Source organism: Sinocyclocheilus rhinocerous, unplaced genomic scaffold, assembly GCF_001515625.1.
Source record: "Sinocyclocheilus rhinocerous isolate Xijiao unplaced genomic scaffold, SAMN03320098_v1.1 scaffold671, whole genome shotgun sequence".
Classification (NCBI taxonomy): Eukaryota; Metazoa; Chordata; class Actinopteri; order Cypriniformes; family Cyprinidae; genus Sinocyclocheilus; species Sinocyclocheilus rhinocerous.
The window spans coordinates 811211-834070 of NW_015625021.1; the positions used below are offsets into that span (position 1 = coordinate 811211).

The window sequence follows — 22860 nt, forward strand, 5'->3', positions numbered from 1 at the left end:
TTTTTTTTTTTTTTTATGTTTTTGAAATAAGTTACTGGAGCAGTAACTTAAGATAAAATATACTATACTATATAAAAAGATACTTTGCTACTATGTGATACTCCCGGATCCTCATTAATCTTTTCCACTGCAATTCAAAAACTAAATCCAAATGTGATTTTAGAGTCTGTTGGCCAACTGAAAACATTCAAATCAACCTCAGAAAAACACATTAATAATAATCAGACGTATTAAAACGCTAATCCGTTTGTTCAAAACACAAGAGGAAGCTGAGACTGGAGACGTCAGGACTCACGGTGATCTGCACAGACAGCTGGCCCTCGCCGGCGTCTTTGGCGTCGATGGTGAACTCCACCGGGAAGCTGGCCGAGAGGCCGGTGGTGAGCCCGGGGCCGCTGGCACGCACCTTACTGGCATCATGAGTGGGCTGAACGCGCAGCTTGAACGGACTGGAAGAGATGTTTGAGGGATTGGTCTGATTTAGAGAACAGTAGCACTCATAGCGGCTGTGAACTGAGCGAGTGAATCTGACACAGGTTACCTGCGTGGAACTTCCTCGTCTGCGTATTTGACTGCGACCGAGTATGAGCCCTCGACAGACGGCGTGTAGGCCACTGTGTGTGTGCCGTCACCGTTATCTGTGACTTCAACTGGTTCAGCTATACCTGCAATCAACAAGCCAATTATATGATTGATCTGCCAAAAGCAAAATAACGAAATTATTTACATAATGATAACTGCTACCAATCTTAGTAAATTAAACATGCAACATAGTGAGAACGATAAAGCAGCACACGTCTGTTAGAAACAATTTGTTGCATAAGTTTAAAAAAAAAATATATATATAAAAAATTAATTAAATAAATCACACGTTTAAGTATATACAGTGCAGTATGCTAGCATTTAATTCAGAACAAAGGCAAAAAATGAATATAAATTAATTAATATAAATAAATAAATGCTTAAGTATATACTGTGCAGCAGGCTATTATTTAATTCAGAAAAAGGCAAAAAAATTAATTAAATAAATGAATATAAATGAATGATAAATGAATGCATACATACAGAATTTAACTATATACCGTGCAGTATGCTATTATTTACTGACGCAAAAAAAGAATGAATATAAAGAAATTAATGAATATTAATTCATAAGTGTTTACGTATGCTAATATTTAAAAAGCATGCTAGTATATAATTCAGAACAAAAAACAAATCCCCATGAATTAAAATAAATAAATAAAATGTCTACATACATACTCTGCAGTATGTGAATATTTCATTCAGAACAAAAAACCTAAAATAAATGTTTATATATATATACACACTATGCATTATGCAAATATTTATTTCAGTAAAAAAAAAAAAAAAAACACTAAAGCCCCTAAATAAATAAGCCCAACAAAAGGGGGAAAAAATAAAATCAGTGTAATGCACGAGCCTTATGTAAATGCATTTTTACCTTTAGGTCCAGTCACAGCCACAGAGAGAGGAGCGACACCAGCTTTACTGCAGTCCACAGTGAAGGATTGTGGGATTTTAGCTCTCACTCCAGAACTGACACCAGGCCCAGAGATCTTCACCTTACTGCAGTCAACAACATCCTTCACCGGCACTTTAAATGGGCTTCCTATAACACAAACAGAGATAAAGACCTTTACATTCAGAAACTGACTAGTGCCTCCATGCATGCTAATGCAATTCAAACAGAGCCATTATAAGAAACGGCAGATAAATAAGATTAACACCCAAGACAAAGGAAGTCAATGACAAGTAAAAACAAGCCAATAATGACAACTCAAATAAGATTTGTATATGTGACCCTGGAGCACAAAAGCAGTCTTAAGTCGCTGGGGTATATTTGTAGCAATTGCCAAAAATACATTGTATGGGTGAAAATTATTGATTTTTCTTTTATGCCAAAAATCATTAGGATATTAAGTAAAGATCATGTTCCAAGAAAATATTTTGTAAATTTCCTACTGTATATATATAAAAACTTAATTTTTGATTAGTAATATGCATGGCTAAAAACTTCATTTGGACAACTTTAAAGGCGATTTTCTCAATATTTTTATTTTTTTGCACCCTCAGATTCCAGATTTTCAAATAGTTGTATCTCAGCCAAATATTGTCTTATCCTAACAAACCATACATCAATGGGAAGCTTATGTATTCAGCTTTCAGATGATGTAAAAATCTCAATTTCAAAAAATGGACCCTTATGACTGGTTTTGTGGTCCAGGGTCACATATACTCTCGGTTGTAGAAACAGGCTGTCAACAATGCTGCTAGCATGTTTTATTCATTGCTATGCAGTTTCTTAAGTATTCTGAGTGAGTTTGGATTTGGTTTCCACAAGCCTGTAGTCTGATAACTCAACGACTCTCTGAAATATTGCTCTAGCAGCTTCTATAGGCTTGATTTAAACGATCTGGAAGCGGCGTTCGTGTGGGAGAATCGCACTCTGTGGTCTTGGCGGTGAATGTTTTCAATGAAATGCGAGCTCGTAATGTCCAGCAGTGAGAATGCGGTAGCTGCTCTCCTCAGATCCGCGAGATCTTGTATCCCGGGTGTAACGCTAATGAAAACAAATTTTCGGCACAATTCAAGAGGTTTTGCAGGGGAAAACTGGGACTCTGGTTAAAAACATGTCAGGTTGCAACTCTCAAAGCTCCAGTAATGCTTTCTTCAGGCTGCTTCTGTGCTTTAAGTGGTGCATTGGGGATATAAAATAAATCTGTTTCACGTACCGGGAATGTGCTGTCCTCCATACGTGATGTTGACGTCATACAGACCAGGCACATACGGGGTGTACTCCACATTACAGCTGCCGTCTTTGTTATCTTTGCAGGACATCTTCGACTCAGACGGACCTTCCACGGTTATTCCCAATCCACCGATACCAGCTCCTCTGTACGGATCAAAAGATGGCTGGTTAGACAGTCTCAAGTGGTCATTTTAGTATATTTATGTTCTTGATAGAGTACAGAACAAGGTCTCCACTAATGTTCAAAAGTTTGGGGTTGATAAGATTTTTTAATGTTTTTGAAAGAAGCCTCATGCTCATTTATTTCAATCAAAAACAGTAAACAAATAAAACATTCAAATTAAAATATTAAAATATTAGTGTTATTTTAGCATTATAGTTTTTATTATTTTGAATTAGTTTTTATTTTTACATTTTTTGCTTTAATTTTAACTTTAAAGTTTTAGTAATATGTAAATGTAGTAATTGTGTTTGTGTTTTTGTTAAATATTAGTGCTGTCAAATGATTAATCGCATACAAAAAAGTTTTTGTTTGCATAATATGTGTGTGTGTACTATGTATATTTATTATGTATATATAAATACACATACATACAGTATATATTTTGAAAATATTTACATGTCTATATTTATATTCATATAATTTATATTATAAATAAATATATTTAATATATACAACATATTAAACAACATATTTTTCTGAAATATATACATGCATGTGTGTGTATTTATATATACATAAATACACACAGCACACATACATATATTATGTAAACAAAAACTTATTTTGGATGCGATTAATCACGATTAATCGTTTGACAGCACTATTAAATATGTTTGTGTAGTTTTTATTAATTTTATTTTATTTTTTCTCATTTTCATTTAGTGTTCTAAAATAAGTTTATAAAATAAGGTAAAATAAGGTTGTTTATTTATCTTATTTTATTTCAGGCCATGAAAATGTTTTAGTTAGCTAGTTAACTATAATAACACTGGCAAAAAGTGTTAATGGAGTTATTAGCACTGGAATACCTTACTTGTATAATTGATTCAAAGACGGACCTTTTCTACAAAGTACGGGAACCATTAGTAAATTATTTGGACCCTGGGATTGCCAATATTATGCTGTTTGGATTTCATGGATGAAAACATCTGTGCGATGAGAACTTCTACCAATATGTTGAAATTTGGATATTTGAGCTGGTTTTTTTTTCTTTCTCTCTACTTGTTTTTGTTCTTTCTTTTCTTAAGCTCCAAATGAATGAATGTTGTTGATGTCTTTGTCTATTGTGATTTGCAGTTTATGGAAAATCAATAATAATAAAAAAAAACTAATAACAACACTGATTTCAAATGTTGTTCAAATGCTGTTTTCTATGTGAATGTTTTAAAGAGTAATTTATTAATATGATCAAAGCTGAATTTTCAGCATCATTACTCCAGTCTTCAGTGTCACATGATCCTTCAGAAATCATTCTTATTACGAATTATTCTAATTATCCATATCTAATTATTATTTCTGATCATCAATGTTGAAAACAGTTGTGCTTTGATGAACAGAAATAAAACATTATTTGTAACACTATTAATTACTTTACTGTCACTTTTGATCAATTTATTCCATCCTTGAAGAATAAAAGTAATAATTTCTTTAAAAAAAAACAAATTACTGACCCAAACTTTTGAGCGGTATAGTGCAGGTAAATCTAACAGTTAAATGAAATGACAAATGTACAGTATGATTTGTGAAGCTCTTTCACCTGGTGACGATGGAGAACTTGTTGGGTTTGTCGGTCAGTGCTTCTTCCAGACCCGGGCCCTTGGCCTGCACACGTGAGGGGTCACAGCCCTCACCCACCCCGACCTGGAACGGACTCTTTTGAACCGGAGTCTCATCGTACAGAACCTCCACACTGTGGACTCCTGCGGCGAGCAGACAGAAGAATCACACTCAGCTTGTAAGAAAGAAAAGCAATGGTTTCTCCTGTAGCATCTTGCCTTAATCAGACATTGTCGTGCTGCCGCTGAGAACGAGCCTGTCACCTCATAAATCTAGCTAAATTAGCAATATTTTCTGGCAAGCTTTATTGCTGTTCTTCAAAATACACAAGTGCAAGATGAAACCTGTAGCGCTCCCGTATCTCAAACAGTAGATCAGCGGTGGCCAACATCGGTCCTGGAGAGCCACAGTCCTGCAGAGTTTTGCTCCAATCTTGATAAAAACTCACCTGCATGTTGCTTTCTAGTAACCCTAAAGACCTTTCTTAGCTTGTTCAAGTGTGTTTGATTAGGGTTGGAGGCTCTGCAGGACTGTGGCTCTCCAGGACCGGCAGAGGCCTGTTATAAAGGTTAAATTCTCAGGGATTGAATGCACTGATAAAACATATAGCTTGCATTACATTCAGCTTGTCGCTTTGGTTAAAATGTCTGCCAAGTACGTGAATGTAATGTAAACTAGTGTTTGTTGGGAAGAAACAGTAAATCAACCAATCAATGAAACAAATCAATCAATAACTGTCCTGGCAACCCAATTGGACCTTGTATAATTCATAAATAAATAAATAAAAACATAGGATTGTCCAAGCCATCCAATTGGATTAGAAAATAAATAAATAAAACAAACAATTAACAAACTGTCAGGCTATCCAATTAGATCTCATAAATAAATAAATCAATACAATTCTAACATACGATTTTTCAGGGCATTTAAGTAGGATGTTGTGCATCGTACCATTCTCAAACGGTGTGTATTCCACGTTATAAGTCCCGTCGCCGTTGTCACTAATAACACAGTCTGTAGCAGCACCTGACGGGTTCTTCACATGAGCTTTCATGTGTTTCCCACCAACTTTGGTCAGAGCTCGTGCATCCACAGTGAAGTCAGTCGTGGCCTCCCTGAAAACTCCTGCAGAGCAGAGAGGAAAAGCATACACTAATACTGACATTTTTTCACAAAACAATGCATCTCCTCTATAAAAATGTCATTGCCTTTTAATTAATTCATCTTTCAGCAAAATTGTTTTTCAGGGCCATCTTGCACTGAAGGATTACACCATTTAGAGCATGACAACACATGCAGGGCCTGCAAAACAACATCTTTTCAAATAGATTTTGTTACGAAACCAAAATGAAAAGTCTCCAGAAATCAAGTAAGCCAATATCATGAAGATAAAGCATACAGAAAAACACATTTTCAGACGCTTTTCCATTGGTTACAAGAAAAAGGAATGTAAGAAGGTTATAGAAATCATGGAAGGCAAAAATCAAGCAAAAGACAGAAGCTTGTCAATTGCCTACAAGATGCATTCATCCTTAACCCTCTGGTGGTGTTGTTCGGTCATTTTAGACCAAAAAAAAAAAAAGTTTGGAAATTTTAAAAATTGCTACTTCATTGAAATAGTATGAAACTCCGTGACCTTTACGGCAGTCGCTACTCGTTATGTGACCCCTCCCCAAAATTATGGACTTAATTCAAAAAAGCTAAATGGCCGTCAAAGAAATAGTCACACTTGTGGCGTTTGTGGTCAAAAATGACCGCTATATGAAATGAATGAGAAATAAGCAAAAATATGAAAATACAGAGATGTTTTTGTGTGTACAATCTACAAATCAGCCACAATGCAGAAAAAAAGTGCACAACGACGAAGGGATGACAAAAGTTAAGCAATTATGCCTGAAAACACTGCTCAGTAACTACGGAATGCACAGCTCTGAATATATAGGACTATACAGTAGGGCTGCATGATTAATCGAACGCGATTAATCGCGATTGTCATGCACATTTTGTCAGTAAAGCCGGTTCTGTGATTAGCAGTAAATCTCCATCACGTGCTTTCAGATGGAGCAGCATTTACTACACAGAGTCGTAGTTCTCTGAAAAGCTATGCAAAATCGCGTTCATAATCGCAGATGATATAATCGTAGGATTATGAAATCGACTAAATTGTTCGCGATAATGACAGCTGTTTGCGTGTCTTCTCAGGGAACTACGGCTCTGTGTACTAAATTCTGCTCCATCTGAGAGCACGTGAAAATTCCACATTTAATAACATGTTTTTACACCAAGCTCACTTCATAACGTCAGTCGAGTGTTTGAAATAAATCCTTCTATGAGATGATATGGCTCCTTAAACAGAATAATTAAGGCACACAATATTTCATTGTATTCTAAGCAGTGATTAAGGCTATGTCGATTAGCATTTCACCCTGGTATTATAGATGATTTTCTTTATTTTTTCTCTAGACATTATTGAAATGAAACATAGTATATTCATCTCACAAAAATAAAATTATCACACAATTATGGCCTCCGGTCAGTTTTGACCACGAACAACACAAGTGTGACTCCCAAATGAACAATACCAGTGGTTAAAAGTGAACATAAAATGGTGTTTTATCTTGATGTTTATGTCAATACCTTCTCCTGCAACTCCTGGTCCAAACACCTTCACTTTGCTGGTATCAACAGCCGGATCCACAGTCACTTTGGCGGGGAAGTTGGGCACAGTCTTCCCTCCGTACTTCAGCAGCAGTGTGTACATACCGGCCGTCAGCGGGACGTAGGTGACCGTGTAGGTCCCGTCCTTGTTGTCCAGAACTTCAGTCTTGGCTTTGGCTCCAGAGTCAGGCTCGGCCTCCAGCGTTAACTGGCCCGGTCCAGCTTTGGCGCAGTCAACGTTCAGCACACTGATCTCGCCTACTTTGCCTCGTTTCAGCCCGGATCCGGATGCCACCACTTTGGTGGGATCAAACGGATATTGGATGTCTGCGTGGAAGGGCGAGCCAGGAATATGGACGTCCTCGAAGAGAATGTTGACTAGATACTCTCCGGGTTCGGTGGGGAGGTATGACACAGAGCAGGTGCCATCGCCGTTGTCAGAGCACTCGATTTTGGCTTCGGTCGGACCCTCGACGGTTAGACCGAGTCCACCGGTTCCAGCACCCTTGGTGTCAATGTTAAACTCAGCTGGACTTGCTACAAGACCACCTTTCAGTCCTGGACCGAACGCTTTGACCTGCACAGACAGAACCACTAAGTTATGATCTCTTCTCTTCTAAATGAAGTCAAATCAGTTTTGCTTCAACATACCTTGCTGGGATCAGGAGGCAGCATGGCTTCAACTGGGAAAGGGCTTCCTGGCACGGGATTGCCATCGTAGACAACCTCCACCACGTAAACGCCCTCCTCTTTGGGGATGTACTTCACTAGACTGGCTCCTTTACCTGGTTGAGGCTCAACCACGCAGGGCATGGACTTCCCTGAGGGGCTGGTGATCTTGACTTCAAGTTTGCCCTGTCCACCTGCTCCTCTTGTACCAATAGCAAACTCTTGATCCTCGCCCACTTGCACACCTGGAATAAAGCATTACATGGGGTTTTGTTTTTAAAAGCAAAAAAAATTAAAAAAAAGTTAACAATTAAAATAAAATTACTACAAAATTTTAAGCAACCTTTAAAATTACTAAATTTTAAAATAAAATTACATTAACTTCTGTCTATTGTTGAATAAAACAAATAAAAATTTAATAAAAATTAATTAAAATAAAACCACTTATACAAAAATTGTTAAATAACTACCTAAAATTAACATTTTTTTTAAATAAATAAATGTATAAATGTATGTATTTATGCATGTATGTATGCATGTATGTATGTGTCAGTTTTCCAAGCCATACACTTTGATTTTGGATTTAAACAAACAAACAAATACATTTTCCAGGCAATCCAGTAAGACCTGGGATTAACATTTAAATATTTATTATTAAATAAAAAAATATTCATATAAATATTTTAAATAAAGAAATAAAATAACACAGGACTACATAAAATAACAGGCCATCCAATAAATAAATAAATAAATAACATGGGATTATCCTAAACGAAAATAAATAAATAAATAATTTAAATAAATACACAATTATCCAAGCCATCCACTGAAACTTGGATTAAAATTTAGACATTTATTATTAAACATAAATATTACTTAAAATAAAATAAAAATAAAAACAGCTTTCCAGGCCACGCAATAGGACCTTGGAGTAACATTTAAATATTTATTAAATAAATAATTAAATAACATAGCACTGAATAAAACAAAACAGGCCATTCAATAAATAAATTGCTTAATAAATAAATAAACATAAGATTGTCTAAAATTAAAACAAACAAAATACAACATTTTCCAAGCCATCCACTGAAACTTGAATTAAAATGTACATAGAATGAAAGAATGAATGATATATATTTTTTTAATTACATACGATTTTCCAGGCCATCCACTTGGATCTTGCTAAGGTCCAGCGGAGCCGTGACACCCACAGTGAAGGGGCTTTTAGAAATAGGGTCTCCACCGAAGGTCACTGTTAACACCATCTCTCCCTGAATTGGTACAGCAAAGCAGAATGATGATGCCAGAAGATAAATACTGAAAGATGTCCCTTTCACCAATTTGAAATCCTTGAACTGCTTTTAAATGCGTGTTTCTCCATTGCAGATCCCTACCTGCTGGAGCGGTGTGTATTTGACAGTGTGGGAATAGTCATAGTTGTCAATGATCTCAAAGTCTTGAACGGGCTGTCCTTTATTAGGTCCAGAAAACTGCACGTCCAGCGGAGCTTTGCCAGCTCTTTTGGTGTAAACAGTGAAGTGTGTTGGTTTTCCACTCTCCACACCTGATGGTACAAAGATACAACATGGGAAAAATTAACAGAGAGACTCAAAATTCATCAAATTAAACCCAGATTCTTGATAAGGTCAAACCATTTATCATCAAACCAGACAAAACACCTGCTCGGGCGAGCCCTGGTCCCTCTGCTTTCACTTTGGAGGCGTCATGTGAGGGATCCACTTTAACACGGAACGGACTGACCGGGATTTCCTGAAACAGATCATTTAAAATGAAAACACCATTCTTGGAAAGATTCAGAAATCATATTTTCTTGGATTAAAATGAATGAATGAATGAATGAATAATATTGTCATGGCTATCATTTTGGATCTTGCATTAAAACATGAATAAAATATCAGAAACTAAATAAATGAAATAAAAACTACAACACAATTTTTCAATTGACTTGGATTTTTCTTTAAAATTAAAAGAAATAAATAGCTTAAAATCAAAAATAAATAAATAAAACTATGACATACAATTATCCAATTGGCCTGGATTTTGAATTAAAATAAGTGGCTTTAAAATAAATAAATAAACAAATAAATAGATTAATGACCTGATTTTCCAATCCACTTGGATTTTGAATTAAAATAAGTGGCTTTAAAATAAATAAATAAACAAATAAATAGATTAATGACCTGATTTTCCAATCCACTTGGATTTTGAATTAAAATAATGGCTTTAAATAAATAAATAAATAAATAAAATAAATAAATACATTTATGACATGATTTTGAATTCATTAAAATAAATATCTTCAAATAATAATAAATAAAAACAAATACATTTATGACATCCAATTTGTTTTATCCACCTGGATGGCAAATTTAAAATAAAATAAACAAAAACAAACAAATAAATAAAATACAATTATAACAGAATATTTCTGACCATCCAATTGTATCTTGCATTAAATATAAATAAATAGTTTTAAATAAAATTATAACATGATTTTCTAATACATTTGAAAAATAAATGAGTATTAAATAAATATAAACCAAATTCAATTTAAAAAAGAATAAATACATTTATGATACTTTAACATGGAATGCCCTGAAATAATCATTTAAAATGAAAACACCATATTTCCAAAGACTGGAAAATGATCATGTTTTCTACATGTCCCTATGGTAGTCACTCACTTGATCAGTAAAAAGCACTTTGATCGTGAGGCGTCCCGCTCCAGGAGGAATGTATTTGACAGTGATGGTGTCATTGGCATTGGGAATGATGTCAAAATCAACATCCTCTTCCTGATCACTCATAACATTAGCGTCACACTTGATTCCGACACTGATGTCACCTGAAGAACCACCAACACAAGACACCGTGTGTAACTCACATGAAATAGCACTGAATTTAGTGAATGCAGTAAACGTGCATTACCTTCTCCAGCTTCAGTGCAGTCCACGGTGAAGTGCGTCGGTTCATGAGCCTTCAGTCCGCTTCTCTCCACTCCTGGCCCAAACACCTTGACTTTGTGAGGGTGGCTTCCCTTTCCGACATTCACCTAATGGAATAAAGCCTCCTGAATGTTAATGACAGCAAGTAATGCAGACTTCATTGCACATTCTGAGAGAATAAAAAACAATGCAAAGCAAGCCTAAAAACATCCGATGCATTTTCAGAGTGCAGAAAGGATTATTGAAGATTATTTGAAGAGTTTACAAATGAGTTATTTTTCAAAGATAACCAGGAACACGCAAATAAACACAAACTCACATAAATCACACACAACAAACATTCAAACATTTAGTATTAGAACTGATTGAATGCAACATTTTTAAATCAAACACTTATTGCATAAAAGTAAATGAAAAGACCCCTTTTTTCCCTTCTGTAAATATAAACATGTTAGTGCTCAGTTCGAAAGCTGCATTTTTCCAGAGTTTGACATTATGAAGTGTTTGCATGATCAGTCAAGTAAAAGCAAGCTGCATTCTTTAAAACTGCGCAGTGAGTATGTTTTGTGAAATGGACTGTAAGGACCACAAAAGCATGAATACAGAGTGACGTATGAGCAAATGTTTACTCTGAACTTTTTTTTATAAATGGAATAATGCTTCAATTCATGTGTGCATTTAACAAATACTAATATTAATTCAGTCAAACTTATTTTGGCCTTCATTCTTTATTAGTGAATATAAATAAGTTAGTTCTATATTAAATATTTGCTCAAGTTTGAGAATATTTTTTCTTTTTTAACTTCTGGAAAAAGCACCCCAAATCACCATTTTGCAGTCAAAGCAGTCAGTGTATAATATTATAATCTAATACAATTTCATACCGTGCAAAATCTTTGGAACCATTTAAAAATCACTTAATGTTACAAACATACTGAAATGTATTTGGATTTTGTGCTTTTGCATGAACAGAAATACTCTAAGCAATGATGGATAATTCTCTCAATTAGAAAAAAAAACAGAAAAAAACAAATTGATAAAAAAAATATGAAAAAAAATGCTTTAAATTTGATACGAGTTACGGATTAAAAAAGTGATTATGCAGCAAAAAAGAAAAAAGTTTTTAAAAACAAAAATACAATGCTTTTGCTCACCCTACTAATCTTAAGAAACATGCAATGCAATTACAAACGAATCAACTAAACATTTTGTAAAACGATGTGCATTTTGCCATTTCATTCCCTAAAGCCATATCACCAATGCAATCTCTCATATTCCGCATTAAACTCAAAGCGAACAGCTGAAATTATCTGACAGTATAGCAGCGGCGCTCCATAACGGAGGTGGTTATGATGATGACCGGTTTATATTGGGCTGGTGAAGTGTTAAGAGCATCAGCTGTAGTTAGTGTGATTAGTCGCTCTAGTGTGTTAGTACTGACAGCTGAAGACTCCTTTGAGTTTGTCTCGGTCGGTCTTACCCTGAAGGGGCTGTTGGGAACACTGACGCCTCCCCAGGTCACGGCCAGCGTGTGTTTGACGGCCGAGGTCGGCGTGTACGAGCAGGAATACACGTTATCCCCTTTGCTCTTCACCTTCACGTCGATGGGGACTCCATCTGCATCCTGGGAAAACAACTGAAGTCAAATGCTACATGGGTGAGTTCAGTTCAGACTGGTTTGTGTCGCTCACATCTATTAGCTGATGCTCGGCCGAACCTGTGCGATGATTCCCAGCGGTCCGTTTCCGGCGTCTTTGGCCTCGACGGTGAACTCAGCAGGTTTGTTTATGACACAGCCAGACTTCTCCAGTCCTGGTCCATAAGCCCTGATCTGCAAACAACCACACGTGTGAAAAACAAACGTGCCTAATAACCTAGTAAACGCACAAATGCAATGTCCTTTTTGCAATAACAATACAATAATTTGTATTTGTTTAATGCATTTTATTTATTTACTTCTAAATTAATTGTCTTTGTTCTGTTGCTATAGGATGTTTGTGCTTTTGCAGTAACAGAAATACTCTTTAAGCAATGATGGATAATTCTCCTAATGAGAGACAAAACAGAAGAAAGCAATAGATTAATTGATTTAAAAACAAGGCGTTGAATTTGAATCTAAATTACGGATTTAAAAGTAAAAAGTAAAAAAATTAAGTTAAAAAATTTCAATTAATAATTTAAATTAACAAATGACAATAATAAGAATGTTTTAAGAATAATAAGAAATATATTTCAAAAATTTGCATCACATTAATTGATAAATTGTTTTAATAAGTCTTATTCAACAGGTTACATCATTATTGTAATTTTTTCAATAAAATTTTTTAATTATAAGTTTATAAGCTTTACAGGTTTTTTTTTATATAAGTTGGTACTACACATTGCCACAATTTACATATTTTATTTTAGAAATATAAATAGTTTAAAAATAGCATTGCATTTATTGTGAACAATATATATATATATATATATATATATATAGCCTATATATATATATATATATACACACACACACACACACACATACACATATATATATATATGAAGTGTCTATATAACTACATATTATATAGTTCTCAACAGGTTATTATCATAGACATTTTTATTTCTATTTTTTATTATTTATTTAATTTTAATAAAAAAAAACAATTTTTAAGAGGGTACTACAACTTAAATATTTATTTTAAACTGTGGCAATGCAATCTAGATTTAAAAATAAAAAATAAAAAATAAAGTTTAAAAATTTAAATTAAACACTTACATAAACTAATTACAATAATAAGAACCTTTTGATAATTGTAAGACAAATTTTTCCCAAAAAAAAAAAAATGTATTGCATCAAATTAACTGTTAATAAGTCTTAATATTCAACAGGTTATATCATTATTGAAATATTTTAAATTCAATTTTTCAGTTTTTTTATAAGTTGGTAAAAGTTTATTTAATTTTTTAAAATTTGATTAAAAAAAAAATTACAATAACGCGACTCACTAAAAATAATTACAAAAACCATCACAAAAAATATCCTAGGACACATTACAATAATAAGAATTTTGGGGAGAAATGTCATGAAACTAATGTCATTTCTTCTATATGGTGTATATTTTCCACTGCCTCATGTACCTGGTTAGGATTGTTGGCTTTGTTATCAGGGACGATGTAGGCCATGAAGGGACTGTCTTCGATGTCTTCATCATCACACATGACATGGACGGCGTATTCGCCCGATTCGGTGGGCCAGTACCTCACGTTACACGAGCCGTCGTTCTGATCCTCACACTCGATCCGGGCCTGAGACGGACCCTCGATGGCGAAGCCTACAGCAGGGAAAGAATTTACATAACAGGCTGAGAAAACATGTTGTGGATCCTGATCTAAATGTGACTACTGTATGATAAAATGTGCCACGTGTCTGATCAGAGGACTCTGTGATCTCACCGAGAACTCCAACATCAGTCCCGATGGATTCAGCCACAAAGTCTGCAGATTTTCCCACAACGCCTCCCTCCAGACCCGGACCCCACGCTCGGATCTTCTGCGGCCCGGCCTCAGGGCCCACCTGAACCTCGAATGCACTGAACACAAGAAAACGAACGTTATTCGAGATATATGTACAGTACAAGTTCATGTCCAGATAATATTTCACTCCAAAATCCAAATAAATCATATTTTGTATAACAAAAATAAGCCAATTTGAGGACCATTATTTGTGAAGAAAAAGTGATATTATTTACTAAAAAATTAAGGAATAAAAATAGGAAACTATGGATTTAAAATAAAAGAACTTTTCATCATTTTTTATTATTTAAATTGTTGCAGTGCAATCTATGCAGATTTAAAAAATACAAAATAAAAATATTAAAAAATTATATATGTACAAATAAAATTAAAAAAATTCAATTAATGAATTATTTAAATTGTGGCAATGTGTAGTACCCACTTTAATCTATACAGATAAAAAAAAAATATATATATATTGAATTTAAATAATATAAACAGAGTGAGAAATCACTGTTAAAAATAATAAATGATAAAAAAAAAAAAATCAATGCATTATTATAATAATGATAATTTTGGGGTAAAATGTGCTTAATTGTCATGAAAATAATGTGAAATTACAGAAAAATTTTATGCAAAGTATGTGTTTAATTTACTCTTCTTAATTTGAGGTGAAATAAGACCAGATAAATTACTATGAAGGTCAGCACAGCTTAAATGTCAAACTGCCATTGTGTGTCAAATAAGCACACAGCTAAACACCTTATTTAAACAAACGCGTGTTAACCTGACAGCTTCAGCAGCACAAACAGCACCGATGTCTCTAGTTAGTGAGAATGTTCCATTTCCAACACTCGGACTCTACGTCAGCGGAAACCTCCCATCAGAGAGAGTTTGTGATAACAGAAGAAACACAGCGGGGAGAATATTTCACTTTAACAGGGGTCACGGCTCCGCTTCCCTCCGTGTGTGTGTGTGTGTGAGGCGGCTGACGTCCAGGTGAACAGCAGGCCGATTGTCTTCAATGCAGTCTCCTTCACTCAGCCATTTGGGCTCCAGCAGTGCAGCAACCTGATTGGCCGATCCGCCATGCATGTGATCACCAGAAAGGCCACACACCACGGCATCTTATAAAACCTCCACCAAATGCAAAAAACACCTAAAAAAGGCATTTCTGGTGCTGCAGCAGCTGCTTTCTAACACAAAGCAGCATGTTTCTGCAGAAGCGCATCTGTCAGCAGCCGTCATTTGCGTTCCTCAGTCTGTTAAGTAAGATGTTTACTCTATACAGTGTGACCGGCCGTGTCCCGGTGGTTTCCAGAGCTCCAGTCGCACACTAATGAGTCTGCTTGGCAGTGCACACCACCTACATATCAAGAGCAAAACCTCATCTACAATTACAATCATAAAATCATTCATGCTGTGATAGATCAGCATAGATTTGTTTTTACTGGAAATTCAAACCAGGTATGTTTTATATATTATGCACCAGTGTTATTTCAGTTTTATATACTATACTATTATAGTATGTATTACTATTTTGATTTAGCTTTTATTTATATTTATTACAGTTTTAGTAATTTTGGTACTCCGACTCAAGCTTTTTCATCTAATACTTATATATATTTTTTTTTGGTTAAAATTTTTTTCTTTTAACATTTCTATTTATCTTTCATTTATACTTTTCAGTTTTTCAATTTTAGTACTCCAATCTTAACTTAAACTTATTTTTCATCTAATACTTATATAATTTTTATTGTATTAGTTTTATTAAATAAATATTTCTATTCACATTTAATTTATATTCATTAAAGTTTTAGTATTTTTAGTACTGCAAATTCTTCTTTTAATTTTAAGTTTAAGTTTTTCATCTAATACTTTATTTTATTAGTTTTTATGTGTTTCTATTCTATTTAGCTTTAAATATATTACAGTTTTAGTAATTTTAGCACTAACTTTTTCATCTAATACATTTTTCATCTAATACATACATATTTTATTAGTTTATTAAACTTCAATTTATTTATTTAAATTTAATATAAATATAAATTTTATTTAATTCTATTCTATGTAATTCTATTTATTCATTTTAGTAATAGTTTTTCATCTAATACTTACACATTTTATTGTATTCGTTTTTAAATTTCTGTTTAATATTTCTAATTTATATTTATTTCAGTTTTAGTAATTTTGTTACTCAACCTAAACTTATTTTATTTCAGTTTAAGTTTTTCATTAATACTCTTTAAAAGTATATTTATACTATTAATACTTTACTTATATTTATACAGGTGCATCTCAATAAATTAGAATGTCATGGAAAAGTTCATTTATTTCAGTAATTCAACTCAAATTGTGAAACTCGTGTATTAAATAAATTCAATGCACATCTTTAAATATTTATATTTAGCTTTAATTTATTTTTATTTCTTGTTTTAAGTTGGTTTTCCATCTATTATTTACTAATTTTACATATACATTTATATACTTATTTTAGCTTTCAGCTTTATTCAAATTAATAAAAAATATTTTAATAGTTAAAAATAACAGCACGTTCTGTACTTACTTTAAATATCATTTTGTCCATAATCCAGTAAATTAACTATTTTACAAATGGACGATCATGTAGTATATAAACTCTGTCATACAGTCTTACATCATACTCCACATTAAACCCTTTCACATGTACAAACGAGCCGTTTGCAATCAGACAAATTCCCTGATGATCCTTGATGACACAATTTGAACACAATAAATCCGGTCTTGATTTGAATCCCAGCACACACACAGATCATCTATAACACAGTCTGTTCTGATTTAGACCAAACACACACATTTACCCCAAGCCTCGTGTGTTTAAATACGCTTATGCCTTTATAGCCAAACAATCATGATCAGATTCATCCGGTTGGCAGATCTGAATAACACTGATGCAACGAGACACTCCGAACATCTGGAGCCGATCTGTTTCCACCTGTACAACAGCACTGGCAGCACTACAACAAACTCTACCACTGCACAAATCACTCCAAAATCAAAAGGAAAAAATATATATTATATTATATAAACTAAGCCTATTTTACAGCCTTTTTATGCATTTAACTGTGAAGAAAATGTGGTATTTCCGTAAAAATGAAACACATTTTCTTTAGAATTAATGTGATGCAAATTGTTAATATTTTTTAATTGTCAATCCAGCCTATGCAGCTTTATAACTAAAAAAATTGTTTTAAGTTAGAAATTACAATAATGAGAACCTTTTGAGAGTAATAAGAATTATATAGTTCTATTAAATGTTATTTAAATCATGGCAATGTGTAGTACCCACTGCAGATTAAATGTAAAACAAAATCCAATAAAAATAAAAATTACCATAATGAGAACGTATTGAGAATAATAATTCTAAAAAATCCTTTACTTCACTTTATACATTGCAAATTGTTTAAACATTTATTTTGTGCAATCCGTAGCATCCACTTAAGATATGCAGATTTAATAAAAAAAATTACAATAAAAATTTATTTTAATTTCATTAAAAAATATTTATGTTAATAATATGCATGCTAATAAGCAACTAGTTAATAGTGACAACTGGTCCCTATACTAAAGTTATACCTATTAATTTATACTGTGGTAATGTGTAGCACCCACTTTAATTTATGAAGATTTAATAAACAAAATTCGAATAAAATGAACTAAAAATATTATTTAAAATATGTATAATATTATTTATACTGTGGCAATGTGTAGTACCCACTTTATACAGATTTTATAAACAATTAAAATAAAATTTTACTTTCATTTAAAAGTAGTTTAAATGTTTAAAATGTATAATATTATTTATACTGTGACAAAGTGCAGTACCCACTTTAATTTATACCGATTTAATCAACAAAATTCAATTAGAGTAAAATCTGTTTTAATATATTTAAAATATTTATAATATTAATTTATACTGTGGCAATGTCTAGTTTCCACTTTAATCTATTCAGATTTAATTAAAAAAAAATCAAATAAAAATTAAATTATTTAAAATATGATTTATATTATACTATGACAATGTGTAGGACCCACAATCTATGCAGATTTACCTAAAACAAAATAAATAAATAAACAAATAAATAATGTTTCAACCGGTAAGTTATGATTGGTAGCACTAAAACAACAGAATTCGATCAGAGCACAATGGAGTGATATGTGAAGTGGCTCTGGCTTTGAAGGTAAAAGCTGCATGAGTTGTAAAGCTGTGACTGGTACCTCTTGGGAATGTGCTGTCCGGCCCAGGTGATGCTGACGGTGTATTTGCCAGGTGTGTGTGGATAATATTCATACGAGTAAACACCGTCTGAAGCATCCTTCTGTTTCACAGGCTCATCTAGACCTTCTGCAAGACAGGAAAAACATGAGAAACTTCAACTATTCAATCACAAACCATTAGATAAGAACGGCAGGGATAAAACGCATTTTCCCCCCAATGCATTTTCTTTCCTATGAATTTGAAGATTATGAAGATGAATAGCAGGAGCAGGTTTGCTCAGATTCCACAGAGATAAACTTGTGTCCTGTAAGTCACAGTGAAGCGTCTGTGAACCGGTCAGGTTATTAATCACAGTCAGAGGAGCTGACGCTTGACCTGCTGATGGAGACTGATGTGTGTAGATGATTCATCTCAGCACCAGAGTCTGGGAAACTGCCCCTGCTCACTCCAAATACTCAATCAACATGAAAAAGTGCCATGTCAACTCATTACTCGAGATTACTAGAGTTTTCATTTTTCATAGGTTTCATTTTTAGAGTTTTGTAAACTGGTCAAGCGAGCGTCTGTAACAGGAGGGAATGATTGTGTGTTGAATCAACCAGTGTGTTATTTGCTCACTCACTGGGTCCTTTAACGGTGACCTTCAGATCTCCACTGCCAGCGTTACGGGTGTCCACCTTAAAATCAGCCACCTGACGCGCTCTCACCCCTCTGGGCTGCAGACCTCGACCGCTGGCTCGACACGCACCGGGAACAGACGCTGAAACACACAAACACACACAAGCTGCTGATTTACTGACAATTAATGACAATTATTCATGTGCAAGTACTAGCAGTATACATTTTAATGTCCGAGGCCCATCTTCATGGGGAAAAACGGAGTAACACAAAATACAAGTTAAAGTAAAAATACAATAAAAATAAACAAAAATAATTTTTACATATATAATAAAAATGTAAAAAAAAATTTTTTTAATAATAATAATAATAATAATAAATCTGGTAAAATCTTACTAAACCAGTCCTTAAATGAGCTTACTGTGCATTAAAAGTGGGACACTCCAATAAAACGTTTTATTAAATGTGCACAAATATTTAAAATCTATAAATGAGATTATAAAATATTTTTTGCATATTTTATAAGTAAATAAATATACAAATAAATGTAATTTTACTATAAATTTGTATATATTTATAATAAAAAATATATTTTAGATATTTATAATCAGCATAGAATATTGTACATATACTAAAAAACAAAGAATACAATTATCTGCATATTTAAAAAATAATTACTTTTATATTTCTAATTCAAATTACGTTTTTATATATGCAAATGTATATGAGAATACAGTACATGGACCATAAAAGAAAGAATAAAACATGTATTTGCATAATTAATCAATAAAATATGCAAATAAATATTTTACTATAGTCAAGTCAAGTCACCTTTATTTATATAGCGCTTTTAACAATACAGATTGTGTCAAAGCAACTGAACAGCATTAATTAGGAAAATAGTGTGTCAATAATGCAAAATGACAATAGTAAACACTAATTTTCCAGTTAAAGACAGTTCATCATTGAATTCAGTGATGTCTTCATTCAGCTCAGTTCAGTTTAAATAGTATCTTTGCAATCATTTGCAATCAAGTCGACGATATCGCTGGAAATGAAGTGTCCCCAACTAAGCAAGCCAGAGGCGACAGCGGCAAGGAACCAAAACTCCATCGGTGACAGAATGGAGAAAAAACCTTGGGAGAAACCAGGCTCAGTCGGGGGGCCAGTTCTCCTCTGGCCAGACCAAACCAGCAGTTCAATTTCAGGCTGCAGCAAAGTCACATTGTGCAGAAGACTCATCTGGTTCCTGTGGTCTTGTCCCGGTGGTCGTCTATACTATAACTAAACTATACTATTATATTTATAATAAAAATATTATATTGTTATATATTTATAATATAAATGTATGTAATATGAGTGCAGAATAGTACATATACTATAAAAAAGAAAAATTATAAGTATTAAATATGCAAATCTTATTTTTCCTTTAAATATTTATATTTGCAATAAAAATATTACATTATATATTTAAATACATAAATACATATTAGGATAGTATATAGCACATAACATAAAAAATACTTATTTGCATATTAAGCGAATATGCAAATACAATTTTACCGTTCCTTTTTATAATTGTAAAAAAATCCTTTTTATATTTAAAATGGAGCATATAATATAGCACATATACTATAAAATAATAAATATTTATTTGCATATTTAATTAATACATGTAATATGTATATACACACTCTCTCCTTTAAAGTGTATGTAGTATTTTATACTCAGTGTTGGGAAAGTTACTTTGGAAATGTAACAGGTTACAGATTACAAGTTTCCCTATCTAAAACGTAATAAGTAGTGCAACTATTTCAATTACTTTATTAAAGTAATGTAACTTTTCTAAATTTCTAATGTTTTCAACTGTTAATCATTTTCAAACATGTAAAGCAGGGAGGGTTAACCTTACAGAACTCAACACTGATTATTATCACTTTCGAAATCTTTTATCCCTTGTAATAAGATTATAATAATTACATTTTAAAGCACAGCCACTACAAAATCAGACTTTAGCACCTCTTTTTACTTCGAGATAATTCTGAGGTTAAATACAGATTTAAAACCATAACAAGAAATATTATAATAGCTATGATACTGTTTTTGAAATCAAATCTTTGCATAGCTATGACACGGAAACACTGGCATCCAACAATGGCTTGGAAAAAAAACAATTAATCTTAAAAAAAAAAGTATATAGGCTACATAAACCCAAATAGGATGTAAACAGATGTAACCCCCTTTGTAATCATTAACATTTTCATAAGTAACTGTAATTTAATTAAACATTTTTCTCAGTAACTGTAACTGATTACAATTAAATTTATTTTGTAATGAAATTACGTAATTTAGTTACATGTAACTAGTTACTTCCCAACACTTTTTTATAATTGTATATACTTGTTTTTTATATATGCAAATAAATACATTTTAATTTTAGAAATGTATACCTTACTTTATTATACATTAAACTTATAGACAAATAAAATATTTATACTTATTTATTTGCATAGACAATTGAAGAATGCAGTTAAAGAAAATCAATATCTGTCAGCCAATCAGAATCACAAATGTAAAATACATCACGGTATAATGAGCTTCAACCATCCAAAACCCTTCAAAACCCCCACCTCAAACGTCTGCACAGCCTGCAAATGAAATGAAAAATCCCTCGGCGTAAGAGCACACGTACAATTATTACCCTACCATTATACAGTATGGAGTCCTGTAATGTTTCCAGAGCACCAGAACAGAGTCCACAGAGAGCGAGCCAAACCCCACATTCAGTGTAACAGCATCTCTGACAGAGACTGGATGAGGTCTGCTCTCTCTCATTAGGTTCAGATGTGGGAGCCGGGGCCCGTCAGGGTGGAGCGGGACAGCCGAGTGCCACCGAGACACAGAGCTTCATTCACGAGCGTCCCATCTGACTCACTAATATACACTTACTGCACTGCATGATCATCAACCCTGAACTCTAAAAATACACCGAGAGGGGAACAGACCTTTGGAGGAACCGTTTGGTTTCATAAAAATGCTGCAGAGGATATGCATCTACTTTAATAACTTAATTCTATTTCCAGCCTTTGCCATTTCTATTCATAGCAGAGTTTTTAGAATTAGGAAATATCAAGAGCCCAATTCCAACTTTGCACAGTTTCGAGTGTTTTTTTTTTTTAAGCACATAATGGATGTTTTTGGATAAATGCTTGTGAAATGTTCTGAAATACATGCATTAAGCATAAGCTGTTTTCCTCTGGCTCAAAAATAAATAAAAAGTATGAGTATACAATATTGTATATATACTATAAAAGACAGAATAAAATGTTTATATATTTGTGACCCTGGAGCACAAAACTAGTCATAAGTAGCACAGGTATATTTGTAGCAATAGCCAAAAATACATTGCATGGGTCAAAATGATAGATTTTTCTTTTATGCCAAAAATCATTAGGATATTAAGTAAAGATCATGTTCCATTAAGATATTTTGTAAATGTCATACCGTAAATATATCAAAACTTAATTTTTTCTTAGTAATATGCATTGCTAAGAACTTAATTTGGACAACTTTAAAGGCGATTTTCTCAATATTTAGATTTTTTTGCACCCTCAGATTCCAGATATTCAAATAGTTGTATCTC

At 33.1% G+C, this 22860-nt stretch overlaps 1 protein-coding gene across 5 annotated transcripts in view; it reads right to left on the reverse strand.

Annotated features, from left to right (window-relative positions):
• The window catches only part of LOC107747421 (filamin B a), a 103172-nt gene that overhangs the window by 27127 nt on the left and 53185 nt on the right, over nt 1-22860 (reverse strand). For all 5 annotated transcript variants that reach the window (XM_016561919.1, XM_016561928.1, XM_016561909.1 and 2 more), the window contains exons 9-27: nt 19222-19359; nt 18599-18725; nt 14282-14418; nt 13967-14160; nt 12561-12674; nt 12324-12467; nt 10827-10950; nt 10583-10743; nt 9557-9647; nt 9272-9441; nt 9031-9148; nt 7860-8122; nt 7188-7785; nt 5502-5675; nt 4531-4693; nt 2754-2914; nt 1463-1630; nt 542-665; nt 296-449 (exon numbers count right to left, since the gene is read on the reverse strand). In XM_016561919.1, coding sequence (XP_016417405.1) covers nt 296-449; nt 542-665; nt 1463-1630; nt 2754-2914; nt 4531-4693; nt 5502-5675; nt 7188-7785; nt 7860-8122; nt 9031-9148; nt 9272-9441; nt 9557-9647; nt 10583-10743; nt 10827-10950; nt 12324-12467; nt 12561-12674; nt 13967-14160; nt 14282-14418; nt 18599-18725; nt 19222-19359 — 3323 coding nt within the window. The remainder of the gene's footprint in view (nt 1-295; nt 450-541; nt 666-1462; nt 1631-2753; nt 2915-4530; nt 4694-5501; nt 5676-7187; nt 7786-7859; nt 8123-9030; nt 9149-9271; nt 9442-9556; nt 9648-10582; nt 10744-10826; nt 10951-12323; nt 12468-12560; nt 12675-13966; nt 14161-14281; nt 14419-18598; nt 18726-19221; nt 19360-22860) is intronic.